The 16,154-nt window shown below is 38.4% G+C and overlaps 1 protein-coding gene across 1 annotated transcript; it reads right to left on the bottom strand.

Moving 5' to 3' along the window:
• Positions 1-7,762: 7,762 nt before the first annotated feature.
• On the bottom strand, positions 7,763-10,380 carry LOC145007473 (F-box protein At5g49610-like). The gene is made up of 2 exons (XM_078966405.1): positions 10,261-10,380; positions 7,763-8,959 (listed from the first exon to the last, which is right to left on the bottom strand). The coding sequence occupies exons 1-2, from the start codon at positions 10,378-10,380 to the stop codon at positions 7,763-7,765; spliced, it is 1,317 nt and encodes a 438-aa protein (XP_078822531.1).
• Positions 10,381-16,154: the final 5,774 nt, after the last annotated feature.

Raw genomic sequence — 16,154 nt, 5'->3', positions numbered from 1 at the left:
ATGCATCTAACCCTATATAGAGCTTATGTTGGCATTTTGAGTCCTAGATGACATACATGAACGTAAAGCTTGCAACTTTATGTGGTATTTTATCTATAGTTTGGGACCTTAAATCTGCTTAGAATCGTCTAAATGATAAGTTGGTTAGGGGGCTTGACGAGTGTATGAGCCAACTCGACGAGTCGGCTAGGGTTTTTCCTCGATAAACTGTGCGCTCTAAAACTCGGCAAGTTGATGAGACAACTCGACGAGTTGAGTTAGATTTTCCCGATATTCCAGAGAAAGTGATGGAATTTGCATGGATGCACTCGACGAGTTTAGTGAGCATGGACTATTGAATTTCATTGACTTTAGGGTTTGGTCAATGGTGGATCATAGAGACCATGGAGGGGTAAAATGGTCTTTTCACCATTTTGAGATTTAGTGGAGGAGTTAGCTAAGCATTTCAAGTGGTTATTACAATTTGCTTATTAGAGGTAATTATATTATGTAGGCGGAGTCTAGATTGTTCGTGGTGTGCTAGATCTACTCGCTTACTTCTGAGGTGAGTCTTCTCACTATACTTACCAAAGTGGTAATAATGAGTGACCGGAGGGTCTTATTTGAGTTATCTACTGGAGGATCCTATGTGCTTATATTGAGTTATGTAATATTATGCATTTTGTCTTTGTGATATATGTTATGTTATTCTGTGTTTTACTGAGATCGGACTGGAGGGTCCAAACCGAGTTGTGAGATTGGAAGGTCTTCACTGAGATATAGGACTGGAGGGTCTAACCCGAGCTATGAGACTGGAGGTTCCTCACTGAGACACGTGACCAGAGGGTCCACACCGAGCTGTGAGACTGTAGGGTCTTCACCGAGACGCATAACATTGTAGGGTCCATGCCAAGTTATATCCAAGAGAGGCTTATTATTTGTATATGTGGTACTTTGGGAAACTCACTAAGCTTCGTGCTTACCATGTTGTGTGTTATGTGTTTCAGGTACTTCTCAGGATCGCGGGAAGGCGCCGGTTTGATTGTACACATCTGTTCGAGACTATGTTTGAGGATTATGGGATATTATTTTTTATGTAACATCTCGTTTAATAAATATATAAATAACCAAATTAATGAATGAATAGCAGCCCTAAAATCAATAATAATATAGCAAGGTGTTGGTCTCGAGGAGTCCATTGTCACAATTTTAGAACTTGAGGGTTAAAAGTGTAAGTTTTGGAGTGGTTTGTAAATTTTTATGAAGGCAGGGACTGATTGGTAAATTATTGGGACTTAATTAGAAGAGATTTTGGAGGCTAAGGGGCTGAATGGTAATATAGGGACTTCAGTTGAAAAAAAATTGTAGAGTAAGGGCTGTTTGGTAAGTTTTTGACCTAATATGAAATGAATTTTATGGAATCAGGGGCAAATAGGTAAATGTTGGGCTTAGTTTGAAAATAAATCTTGTGAGGAGGGGTTGAAGTTGTAAAAACGCTCTGATGTTTGAAGGAGGACAAGGGCATAAACCGGTGCCATCTTTTTCCCTTCTAATGGATCACCTAAACCGTAAACCTAAGTCGCAACACTCCAGCCGCCAACAACATGTGTAGCATCTTCAGCCGCCACCATCCTTGGAAGCCATCTTAGCACCGCCGTAAAGCTACTCCACCATCCTTGGAAGCCATCTTATTGGGTTGAAAACCCTAATTTTAGAAAGTGTTAGTTTTGGAGTGTCGGGACCCGCTTTGAACCAATAGACTGAAGTTATGACTTATGCCAATTTCATTGTATGTTGGCTTAGTGGAATAATAGACTTAATGGGTCAAGTGAGAACACTCAACCTTAATCGTCATTTCATGTGAATTCCCTAATTGTGTTGGGTTTTGAGTCGGGCCTTTTCTGTTGGGCCTAGATGTTTGGACTATTGATGGGTTATCCAAGAATAACTATGGACTAGAATAATTGGATTGGGCTTTAGGATAAGGCCGATTTCAACAGGCTTGGGCCCAATTTGGAAAATTCGGCCATAGTTGGTCCTTGGTTGATTATTTACTCTTGGGCCTTCAGAGTATGAGTTTGGACATTAATCTTGGACCAAGCTAGGTTAGGGGTAAATGGTCATTTTACCCCAAGTGGGGATTTTAGAGTTATGTACACGAAGCCCAAATGGTTAATTGGGTTTTGTTAGATGTTGACAGCTTGGGGATATGTTAGCCAGTAGCCCTAGATTTATTCTCAAGACTTTAACAGTGTGAGGTGAGTCCTCTTCCAGTAGAAACGGGTCTAAGGCACCAAGGTCGATCTGTATTTGTGATACATTAGTAGCTGAGTCTGGGCGGGGCCGGTATCTCATTATTGTCTGTGTGATACTTGTATCTGTTGTTAGGAATGTGAGTGTGGGCGGGGCCCGTATCTCATAGTAGTTGAGTGTGCGCGGGGCCCGTATCTCATAGATAGGTGATATGGTACAGATTAATATGTTTAGTTACACTTGTAGTATGTGTGGTACTTGTATGTATTTTCATGACTAGTTGAGTGCGGGCGGGGCCCATATCTCATAGTAATTGATTGTGGGCGGGGCCCGTATCTCATAGTAGCTGAGTGTCAGTGGGGCCCGTATCTCATAGAGTGTGGGTGAGGGCTGTATCTCATAGAGTGTGGGCAGGGCCCGTATCTCATAATAGTTGAGTGTGGGCGGGTCCCGTATCTCATTGTAGCTGAGTGTGGGTGGGGTTCGTTTCTCATAGTAGTTGAGTGTGGGTGGGGCCCAAATCTCATAATAGTTGAGTGTGGGAGGGGCCCGTATCTCATTTAGTGTGGGCGGGGCTGGTATCTCCTATTAGCATGATTATTTGTATGGTAGACACTCATCTCACAATCATCACTTAGCATTCTAAGTTTAAGTCTAGAAACCCTACAAATTCCTAGTTCGCTTAAACTAACACTCTGATTCCAACTGTGACGTCCCCATTTTCACGGCCAGAAAGGACCAATTTGTTTATGCTTTGTTTTAAAATCAGAGTAATCTTTTTAAGAAAACAGTTGTGGAATTTGTTTCCAATCAAAATATGATAAAACTATATCAAAAAATTTCTCAAATAGAATGTACTTTTCATTAAATAATAAAACCTCGAGATGTCATGTTTCGATACATACCAAAAAGCATAAACAGAACAATTTAACCTTACAGCAGTTATTTACAACTACCGGTATATAATCCAAAATCTCTCGTCAAGTCAACCAACTTATACTCTTGTGCCATTACCTATAATGCAAAGAAAACTGAGTGGGTCAGGCTTGGGAGCCTGGTGAACATATAGGGTTTTCGACCCACAATAATATAATTATTATATTAAATCATCAATAAATCAATCCAAATTACCCATCCCCATTATCTCCTTTATTTCTTAAGGATTTACCCTAAGAATCAACTATCCTTTATTCATTTAATTCCTAAGGATTGACCTAAGGAATTGACACAAAGTCAAACACTCCTAGTGAACACTTAATTCAAAACATCTGGTCAATACTTAGTTCTAAAACACTTAGTGAACACACTCAGTTCAACAACACCAAGTGAACACCTCTAGTTCAAAAATACTTAATGAACACAATCCTCTAATGAACACATAGTTCGAAAACGCATGATAAACACATAGTTCAAAATATCTATTAAACACTCACTTCGAAAATACCTGATGAACACATAAGTTCAAAACATCAAGTGAACACTTACTTCAAATATACTTAATGAACACATAGAGTTCAAAATACTTAATGAACACATTGAGTTCAAAAACACCAAGTGAACACATAGAGTTCAAATATACTTAATGAACACATTGAGTTCAAAAATACTTATTATTTCGTCTCACATCAACTATTTCATCCACCCATATTCGACCCAACATATTTGTAGATGCAAACACATATACATTTTAAATCTTTTAAAACCTATATAAAACATTATTTCAACATCCATCTCAAGTAAACAAACAATGTATAAACACATAGAACGTACTTCATAGCAAATACTTCATATCTATGTGTTAGAAGAAAATAACTACACACTCACATGATAATACAATGATCGAACAACACTACGACTCTAAATGTAGAATTCTTCGGTGAAACCGGGATGCTTCCTTGAAAACTGGGCCTCTCGCGGGCAGAGTTTCTGCTCGGAAACATTACTTCTCAGGATCTTCGGGGCTTCAGCACTTGCTTCGGGTGTCAGGATTGATACCGGGGCTTCGGGGATATAGCTTGCACGTAAAACGAGGTAATCAGGGTGAGAGAGAAGACATTTGGCAACCAAACTCGGTTGCCCTTGTGATCTATTTATAGGGTGAATCTGGTCTCGAACGCAGCGCGTTCCCTGAATGAACGCAACACGTTCCTTGGATGAACGCATCACGTTCCACCGTGCGTCATGGCTTCCAAACTTTGGACATAACATGCGACGGGACAGGCTCTGGGCTCTGAATGCGGGTCGTTCCCTATTTGAACGCGGGGCATTCCCCCTTTGGTAAGCGTGCCTCGTACTTCAGAAATTCATATCTTTCACATACGAGCTCCATTTTCGACGTTCTTTATATCCACGTGAAGGTGAGATGATGCTCTACAACTCTCGTTTAGACTCTGTCGGCAAATTTTGTCTTTATTTTTATTATATTATTTTTAGTAGGCCGGGACAAGAAAACTTCGTTAGAAATTCATAACTTCTTTATCTAACGTCCGTTTTTGTCTGTCTTTCTTCTGTTGCACTACTATCGATGACATCTTCGATTCTCGTTTAGATTGTTTCGACTAGAAACCAGTCGATCTCATATTCGAACTTTGGGGTGCATACCGTTAAACTGAAACTTAGAAAAATCATAACTTCCTCGTACGAAATCAGATTTGGATGTTCTTTTTATGCACGCTCTCAGTTTAACATACTCTACAACTTTTTTTTAGATCACTAAGGCCAAACATCGCTCTATCGTAAATTCACTATTTACGTCGCGCTGTGTCGGGCTGGTTCTATCGCGAAATTTCAACAGGTCATAACTTCTTCGTCATAACGCAAATTTCGGCATTCTTTATATATTCGGAATCCTTGTCACGACTACTACAACTGAGTTAAGATTGCTCCTTCTTAATAATCTTCCATTAGAAAGTCATTTTCGACGCTTAGCGTCTCTAAATTGTCAATCCCGAATCTGCAGGCATTACAGAAACCATATCCGAACCTTGAGTGGAGAATGTTTCCATTCAAGGAGATGAAGGAGACTCAGGCATGGATTAGATCATTTGATCCATAGAATTAAATCGATCAATTGAAACGTGATATATGCAGAATGCAAGGTAGAGAATTCAAAACTTTGAAACGTGATATATGCCCTAGTTGTCATTTTTGGATCTCAGGAAAAAAAACTAGAAAAATCAATGATCAAAATAAAATTACCTTAACCGTGTCATTAATGATGAATTGTTGATGGTCGACGGGGAGGAAGGGAGGCTGATGTGGAAGATCTTTGACTGAAAGATAAGTATACCGATGTAGGGAGAAACGAGAAGAGATCATCGATTTATAGGAGACAATCGTGATGGTGTAGGTCTTACAGGAGATGATGGCGGTGATGTGTTTTCTAGGGGAGATTGACGAACTCCATGGCAATCATGTAAGGGTTTATAGAGGAATCATCCACCATAAGGTATCATCATCAAAACTCGAAACGAGGTGTCTGGATTGACGTTCTCTAAACGGGTTCAATATCTATATCCCTAAAATACCCCCAATTCCATTTTGTTTCAGTACCCCTATTCATTTACTTTCTCATTTATTTACAATAATGCCAAAAAGTATCTTGATCATCCTTTTTTTTATCTAAAGGATGACTTTTAGTTCTCGGGTTCTCATAAAACTATGGGTTCTCAAATGATCATTCCAATATATATATATATATATATATATATATATATATATATATATATATATATATATTGTTTGTTACTTTTTTGCTTTATTTTTTGTTTGGCGCAATTTTTTCTTGTTGGAGGTCTTCAATGGGATGGGAAGCAAGGCTATCTAACTTTCCCTTATTCTATTTGTGGTATGGATATGGCTATTGTTGTATGTTTATTTTTATTTTTTTAAGGATAATAGGAGTATTTCGAAACGAAAGATAAATATAGAGATGTTTTCTATTTTGTCTACCTCAGAGAACGTTTTAACAAGCACGGTTGACTTTTTTCCTCTTTGTCGCTCGCTCCGTTGTAGTAGTGCAGTTTCAATTAGGTCTGACAATCGTGTCGTGTTCGATTTAACTATGTGTCTGTTTAGTTTCCAACACCATTTCGATACCTGATTTCAATCACATAGTAACAAAGGGGAGAGTGGGATTGTGGGAGATCGAAAGACTGGAAGTATGGAAGAGGGAGATACGCTCATACACGATTTGATTTTGAGATTATTATTTAGGGAAAATGGGCAAAATGGTTACAGATTTAGTGTTTATTGGTTACGACTTACGACCTTAGGTCATCCACCACGAGTCAAATTGCCAAAATAGTTAAATGGTTTATGAATCAATGGTATATATTATATAATATTTATTAAATATTAATACTGAATACCTAAATACATTTAAAAATAAAATAATTTTTTTATTAAAAATATAAACTGGTTGGCGGTCAACCCGTTAATTTTTTTAGAAACTCATATATGACCCATTTAATAAACGAGTTGGCGTGTTGGCGGATTAACGGGTTGGCGGGTTGAAAAACTCAACACAAACCCATTCATTTCATGTCGTGTCGCGGGTCGTGTCGAGAATTGTCAGCCCTAGTTTCAATGGTGTCACCAACAGGAAGGCAAGCGCCCAATTTACGCAGTCGTTTTCAACTTCATCGACTCTCGATATCACAATATCTTCGCTATTATCGGTGGTAATCGCTTAAGTGTTTCCTATGGCTTTTCCCTGTTATCGTTAGGTTACTAAAAACTTCCCAATTAGATTGCGGTTTTCGGTTTTTTCCTTTAGAAATCGACACTATAGCTAGGAGGATGAAAATGTGATTGATTCACGATTATTTGGTAAAGTATGCTTTCGATTAGGTCTAGATTGCAACACGAGCAGACTAAAAAGACACATAGTTAAAGAAGTTCAAACACAGCAAACGACAGATGCATAACCAGAGTTCACACACAGTTTAAGAAAACATAACCAAAGTTCACACACAGTTTAAGAAAACCGCCACCACTGCCGCCAGTAACCTTCCTTCCTGCGGATCTGCAACCAAGAAAAACTCATATCATGTCTAACAAAGCAATGTTTGGAAGAAAAATCTTTTAAAATTAAAATTAAATTATGTTTTTGTAATTTAAACATTACCATGGTGTAACAACTAACAAGTATTTGCCTTTTTGTTCTTCATTGCCGGTGGCTATCTGTCAATCAGTCAATGTACCAATAAAAAGGTCAGGAACTGAAATATAGACTCTTTAAAACACTTTCTAGTAGTACATGATCATAAATAAAAGGGTTGAATGCATAAAACACTATTATACTTTCATTTATCTGTTCTTATTACAACATTATACTTTGAAAATCCACCCAAAAATATTTCTCTACTTTTAATTTTATTCCTATGAAACGCATTACACTTTGAAAAATCTATTCAACTGCAACGGTAATATTGGTTTTTCTTTCAGTAACACTACTAGCTATAATCAGGTAGATTTTCCAAAGGATGATAAAAGATGTTATAATAAACAAACAAACTAAAGTAAGTCATTATTTCTTACATTTAACACCAAAAGCACGAGACTTACTACATGGCAATAGAGTTTCGAAGAATGGAAACACGGCAATTGGTTTATATCTATCATCCTCAGCTATTTGGAAATCTTTCCACGTCTCATAGAGCACATCATACACAATCTCATGTCGCAAACCTGTAACATCTCTATAAACAAACAATATCTCATATTTATGCGCAACAACCGAATCAAAGTGATCAACTTCCAACCAATCACCGGGAAATGGGGGTATATCCTCCAAATCCCAACTCCCTTTCTTCTCATCATAAAGCCATATATAAAAATCCCCATCGATCCAATCCAGAAAACAAAGCCGACCAAGTAACTCGATCAAGACCAAGACTTCGGCTTCGGCTGGAAGTGGGATTTCCTTAAAATTACAATTCATATCAACCATAAGAATCGAAGAAGGGATATCAAACTCATCGTCATACGCAACAAACCAATATAACTTTTCGTTTATGCAGACATGATTTGAGGCCAATGTACGCATAGGTTTCATTACTGGATGTTTAGGAACTCTTCCAAGTAGTTCCCATTTTCCCGTTTCCGAAGAATAAACTTCACATTGTGAATAATATATTTCAAAATGAATCGGATCACCGAAAAACTTGAAAATTTTGTATATATGGTATCTGGTCGAATATAAAACCCCGAAAACGGGCATGTAGACAGACATGTGGCTGTTAGGGAGGATCACGACTTCACGAGTGGCAGGGTTGCAGATGCGTAACTCTATATCATGAAACATCCGGTATGTTCTCACGTTACTTATGCAGCAAATTAGACCATTGAAAGAAGAGATTAAAAGCGGGTGATTGAAATTTCTAAAACCGGGAATGTTTGTGTATGATTCAGTGTAAGTCCCGTTGGATTCCATCAGATGGATTCCACGAACAATTCCGTCTTGCAGCAAACCGGGATCATAGAAGGCCAAAAATTTGGTGTTTTTTTTGGACAAACGATGGTGTAAGCTGATGAAATAGTTTGTGGACATGACATCGTACCAGAGTTTTGAGATGGATTTGAAGATTAATATGTTTTTAACGGGAAGTCTGATCATTATGTTCTCGAAGGCTCCCATGTCAGACTCCACATCTTCCCAAGTACCATTGGAAACACGCTTTAGCTTACTGTATAGCTCCTCCATTGAAGAGAACCAGAATTTCATCTGCAATACATGAATGAATATTTTTATCAATATTTTAATATTTGTATGCATGACAATATGACATGGGCAGAGAAGCTGGAATAAAGTTGATGTTTTAGTGCACCCTCTGGAGAAAAAGAAATTATGTTAATAGGGTTGATTGCATGTTTATGCAACCGTGTTTAGTATTTTTACTAATTTATGCAATGGAATTTATTTTCACCAATTTAATAAAACAATCTTTTATTTTGTTACAGAATTTTTACTAATTTATGGATGCATAAATTGAGGAAGGATTAGCAATAAATTAAAACATGGATGTATAATTCATGTCTAAAACCAATTTTGATGTATAAAATGGGAAAAATATATGATAGTTGAACATAATTTGATAAAAAAAAAAAATAAAAAAAAAAAAAAAAAAAAAAAAATTTGAGACTTGCCTACATAAATATGCATTTTATACTTTGGGGACTCAAATCCGAGTAACTTCAATTTCACTAGAAATGCAATATGAGAAAAAAAAATAAAAGAGAAAACATATTACCATCATAGACAATCGTCACTATATCATAATTCAATTAAGGATATCGGGTGCGAAAATCGCATGTTTTTGTCATCGTGAAACTTGAATTTCCGATTCCACTAATGATTACGATTTTCAACAAGATGTTTTTCCAAATTAACAAGGGGATTTGAGACTTGCCTACATAAATATGCATTTTATACTTTGGGGACTCAAATCCGAGTAACTTCAATTTCACTAAAAATGCAATATGAGAAAAAAATAAATAAAAGAGAAAACATATTACCATCATAGACGATCGTCACTATATCATAATTCAATTAAGGATATCGGGTGCGAAAATCGCATGTTTTTGTCATCGTGAAACTTGAATTTCCAATTCCACTAATAATTACGATTTCAACAAGATGTTTTTTCCAAATTAACAAGGGGATTTGATAATTCAAGAACCCCAAGTGATTCAATAATGACATATATGATCCCCCCCACCCCCTTTTCCCTCCCCCCAATGATCATCGTCAATTTTCGGCCAAATCAAGAAATTCCAAAATTGAAAAGCATATTGAGTTGCAAACATAGAGATCAAGCATACACATATTCTACTTTATGAACCCAACTGAGTCAAGAACCAAGCGATCACATTTCGCTAATCATCATCATTTCTACTCAAAATTCAACTTTTATCGAGTAAACAATTAGTTTGATTAACGAATCAGAATATTGGGACATGTTGGATACCAATTAAGTATGCCCTACTAAAAATGAAACATGGTATTTGAAAGATCAAACCACTTACTAGATGAAGATTCCGACTATCCTCCTCTGAAGAGAAGCCAAGATCGCGATGCACATTTCCTTTCTTAGCCACGCTTATAAATGCAACATAAATGCATGCATTAACTTCATACCGCTTCATAATGCACGTGTCCACATAGAAGTTATGTAACTGACTTGACACGTGTTCACATAGAAGTTATGTAACTGACTCGGCAAAGTCGCGCGCAGATTATCATACTTGGCTTCTTTCCATTGAGCCAATTGTTCACATTTTCTTTATGGGTATTCCCGAACAAGTATATACTCTCATTGTCAAATTTTTGGTAAGGACAAACTAAAGAAAAAGGTTTTTCCATTAATTCGCTATTGAAAATATAACATTAACATGATGTCAGAAGGCACCTTGGCTCCTACTGGATTGTGCAAGTAGATTAATTGCCTAAATACCGCATGTATGCAATGAGGGTTTTAATATTCTCTATCTGAAATAAATCAAGAATTTATTTGGTTGTTGTCACATACGTGTCCTGTAACATCGCGACTTTCAGGTATAAGATTTAATTATTTACATTATTTATTTCAGAGGAACTCGACGATTTGGATACCCCAACTCGCCGAGTAAAGGAGTTAATGGCCGCATGATCTTTTAGAGTCTACTAGACGAGTTGGAGGACCCCAACTCGACGAGTAGGTGATAAGTGAAAACCCTAATTTTCAAGGTTTGTGTCCTATTTAAGGACCTTAAGCCTTCATATACGCCTCCCTTGCCACCTTAGAGCTCTGTGAGAAACCCTAGACCAGTTCCACTCTTTGTGTGTGTGTGTGAGAGAGGGGGAGAAAGAGAGAGAGAGAGAGAGAGAGAGAGAGAGAGAGAGAGAGAGAGAGACTAATTTGAGTGTTCTTGTGCATTTTTGGAAGGAGATTTGGAGAGCAACATGGATTTGATTAAGTATGGACTTCTGGATCCAGTGTTCTTCAATGTTTACTTCTGTTTGGAGGTAAAAAACTACCATCTTGACCATTTCTTTTGTTACATGTCTTTCTAGGGAGTTTTAGGGTTTTCTCCCATCCATCTTTTGATTATTGAGTCAGTTGAGCATGTCATGAGATTGAAACATCAGATCTGGAATGTAGGAGGTCTTATAAGTCTAAAGATCCAAGCTTTATTAAGCTAGAGGCAAGCTTTCATGCATCTAACCCTATATCGAGCTTATGTTGGCATTTTCGAGTCCTAGATGACAAACATGAATGTAAAGCTTGCAACTTTACGTGGTATTTTAGCCTTGTGAGGCTAGATCTAGAGTTTGGGACCTTAATTCTGCTTAGAATCGTCTGAATGAGAAGTTGGTTAGGGGGACTCGGCGAGTGCATGAGCCAACTCGACGAGTCGGCTAGAGTTTTTCCTCTATGGACTGCACGCTCTAAAACTCGGCTAGTTGACTTGGATTTTCCCGATATTCCTGAGAAAATGAAGGAACTCGACGAGTTTCATGGACGCACTCGACGAGTTTAGTCAACACGGACTGTTGACTGGAGCATTGACTTTCATTGACTTTAGGGTTTGGTCAACTGTGGACCATAGAGACCATGGAGGGGTAAAATGGTCTTTTCACCTTTTTGAGATTTAGTGGAGGAGTTAGCTAAGCATATCCAGTGGTTATTACAATTTGCTTATTAAAGGTAATTATACTATGTGCTTATATTGAGTTATGTAATATTATGCATTTTGTCTTTGTGATATATGTTATGTTATTCTGTGTTTTACTAAGATCAGACCGGAGAGTCCTAACCGAGTTGTGAGACTGGAGGGTCTTCACTAATATATAGGACCGGAGGATCCAACCCGAACTGTGAGACCGGAGGGTCCTCACTGAGACACACGACCGAAGGGTCCACAACGAGCTGTAAGACTAGAGGGTCTTCACCGAGATGCATGATATTGTAGGGTCCATGCCGAGTTATAGCCATGAGAGGCTTATTATTTGTATATGTGGTATTTTGGGAAACTCACTAAGCTTCGTGCTTACCATGTTGTGTGTTATGTGTTTCAGGTACTTCTCAGGATCGTGGGAAGTTGCCGGCTTGATTGTACACATATGTTCGAGACTATGTTTGAGGATTCTGGGATATTATTTTTTATGTAACATCTTGTTTAATAAATATATAAATAAACAAATTAATGAATGAATAGCAGCCCTAAAATCAATAATAATATAGGAAGGTGTTGGTCTCGAGGAGTCCATTGTCACAATTTTAGAACTTTAGGGTTAAAAGTGTAAGTTTCGGAGTGGTTTGTAAATTTTTATGAAGGCAGGGACTGATTGGTAAATTATTGGGACTTAATTTGAAGAGATTTTGGAGGCTAAGGGGCTGAATGGTAATATAGGGACTTCAGTTGAAAAATAATTTGTAGAGTAGGGGCTGTTTGGTAAGTTTTGGACCTAATATGAAATGAATTTTATGGAATCAGGGGCTAAAGGGTAAATGTAGGGCTTAGTTTGAAAATAAATCTTGCGAGGAGGGGTTGAAGTTGTAAAAATGCTCTGATGTTTGAAGGAGGACACGGGCATAAACCGGTTCCATCTTTTTCCCTTCTAATGGATCACCTAAACCGTAAACCTAAGTCGCAACACTCCAGCCGCCACCAACATGTGTAGCATCTTCAGCCGCCACCATCCTTGGAAGCCATCTTAGCGCCGCCGAAAAGCTACTCCACCATCCAAACGTACGGCTGCTGTCGGAGATGTCATGGGCGCCCGATGAGTTGTCGAATCGAAATGGAACTAGGTCGTCGTGCATGGGTCGTGAGCCGTCGGAGCCACCGGGTAAGCTGGTCGCAACACATTCTTCTTCTCTATTGTTTTTTTTCGGTGGTTCGAGGTCGTGTATGACGGCTTGGCTGCCGCCACCTGTTGGCTACCACTTCTGCTATATTATGGCAACGTCAGCCACTTGGAAGGCGGTCGGACGTTATGTGTTTGTGTATATATACACTGGTATAGTATTCTTTGGAGTTTTTTGTGTATTATCTAGCCGGAAAAATGAGGGAAAGCCCACCACTACCACGTGAGGTGGTGGCTGCTACCCATTGTCGTTTTCTGCCACCCCTTTGCCGCCACCAGCCACCATAGGAGGTGGTTGTTTGTGTGTGTATATCATGTGTGAAGTTTTTTTTATGCAATTTATGGGCAGGAACCACCACAACCACCATTGGAAATGGTGGCTTTCGCCGCCTGCTGCTGAACACTGCTACCCGAGGTGGTAGTGGGTGGTACCTGACCTAGTGGAGCCCTAATTCGCTCAATAGCTTGATCTTGGACTTCATTGGCTTGTGATTGGGTTGAAAACCCTAATTTTAGAAAGTGTTAGTTTTGGAGTGTCGGGACCCGCTTTGAACCAATAGACTGAAGTTATGACTTATGCCAATTTCATTGTATGTTGGCTTAGTGGAATAATAGACTTAATGGGTCAAGTGAGAACACTCAACCTTAATCGTCATTTCATGTGAAATCCCTAATTGTGTTGGGTTTTGAGTCGGGCCTTTTCTGTTGGGCCTAGATGTTTGGACTATTGATGGGTTATCCAAGAATAACTATGGACTAGAATAATTGGATCGGGCTTTAGGATAAGGCCGATTTCGACAGGCTTGGGCCCAATTTGGAAAATTCGGCCATAGTTGGTCCTTGGTTGATTATTTACTCTTGGGCCTTCAGAGTATGAGTTTGGACATTAATCTTGGACCAAGCTAGGTTAGGGGTAAATGGTCATTTTACCCCAAGTGGGGATTTTAGAGTTATGTACACGAAGCCCAAATGGTTAATTGGGTTTTGTTAGATGTTGACAGCTTGGGGATATGTTAGCCAGTAGCCCTAGATTTATTCTCAAGACTTCAACAGTGTGAGGTGAGTCCTCTTCCAGTAGAAACGGGTCTAAGGCACCAAGGTCGATCTGTATTTGTGATACGTTAGTAGTTGAGTCTGGGCGGGGCCGGTATCTCATTATTGTCTGTGTGATACTTGTATCTGTTGTTAGGAATGTGAGTGTGGGCGGGGCCCGTATCTCATATAGTGTGGGCAAGGCCCGTATCTCATAGTAGTTGAGTGTGCGCGGGGCCCGTATCTCATAGATAGGTGATATGGTACAGATTAATATGTTTAGTTACACTTGTAGTATGTGTGGTACTTGTATGTATTTTCATGACTAGTTGAGTGCGGGCGGGGCCCATATCTCATAGTAATTGATTGTGGGCGGGGCCCGTATCTCATAGTAGCTGAGTGTCAGTGGGGCCCGTATCTCATAGAGTGTGGGTGAGGGCTGTATCTCATAGAGTGTGGGCAGGGCCCGTATCTCATAATAGTTGAGTGTGGGCGGGTCCCGTATCTCATTGTAGCTGAGTGTGGGTGGGGTTCGTTTCTCATAGTAGTTGAGTGTGGGTGGGGCCCAAATCTCATAATAGTTGAGTGTGGGAGGGGCCCGTATCTCATTTAGTGTGGGCGGGGCTGGTATCTCCTATTAGCATGATTATTTGTATGGTAGACACTCATCTCACAATCATCACTTAGCATTCTAAGTTTAAGTCTAGAAACCCTACAAATTCCTAGTTCGCTTAAACTAACGCTCTGATACTAACTGTGACATCCCCACTTTCACGGCCAGAAAGGACCAATTTGTTTATGCTTTGTTTTAAAATTAGAGTAATATTTTAAAGAAAACAGTTGTGGAATTTGTTCCCAATCAAAATATGATAAAACTTTATCAAAACATTTCTCAAATAGAATGTACTTTTCATTAAATAATAAAACCTCGGGATTTCATGTTTCGATACATACCAACAAGCATAAACAGAACAATTTAACCTTACAGCAGTTATTTACAACTACCTGTATATAATCCAAAATCTCTCGTCAAGTCAACCAACTTATACTCTTGTGCCATTACTTGTAATGCAAAGAAAACTGAGTATATCAGGCTTGGGAGCCTGGTGAACGTATAGGGTTTTCGACCCACAATAATACAATTATTATATTAAATCATCAATCAAGCAATCCAATTACCCATCCCCATTATCTCCTTTATTTCTTAAGGATTTACCCTAAGAATCAACTATCCTTTATTCATTTAATTCCTAAGGATTGACCTAAGGAATGGACACAAAGTCAAACACTCCTAGTGAACACTTAATTCAAAACATCTGGTGAATACTTAGTTCTAAAACACTTAGTGAACACACTGAGTTCAACAACACCAAGTGAACACATCTAGTTCAAAAATACTTAATGAACACAATCCTCTAATGAACACATAGTTCGAAAACGTCTGATAAACACATAGTTCAAAATATCTATTAAACACTCACTTCGAAAATACCTAATGAACACATAAGTTCAAAACATCTAGTGAACACTTAGTTCAAATATACTTAATGAACACGTTGAGCTCAAACACCAAGTGAACACATAGAGTTTAAAATACTTAATGAACACATTGTGTTCAAAAACACCAAGTGAACACATAGAGTTCAAATATACCTAATGAACACATTGAGTTCAAAAATACTTATTATTTCGTCTCACATCAACTATTTCATCTACCCATATTCAACCCAACATATTTGTAGATGCAAACACATATACATTTTAAATCTTTTAAAACCTATATAAAACATTATTTCAACATCCATCTCAAGTAAACAAAAATGTATAAACACATAGCACGTACTTCATAGCAAATACTTTATATCTATATGTTAGAAGAAAATAACTACACACTCACATGATAATACAATGATCGAACAACACTACAACTCTAAATGTAGAATTCTTCGGTGAAACCGGGATGCTTCCTTGAAAACTGGGCGTCTCGCGGTTAGAGTTTCTGCTTGGAAACATTACTTCTCAGGATCTTCGTGGCTTC

Source organism: Lactuca saligna, chromosome 7, assembly GCF_052625555.1.
Source record: "Lactuca saligna cultivar CGN05327 chromosome 7, ASM5262555v1, whole genome shotgun sequence".
NCBI classification, from domain to species: domain Eukaryota; kingdom Viridiplantae; phylum Streptophyta; class Magnoliopsida; order Asterales; family Asteraceae; genus Lactuca; species Lactuca saligna.
This window is presented reverse-complemented; position numbering and strand designations above follow the sequence as displayed.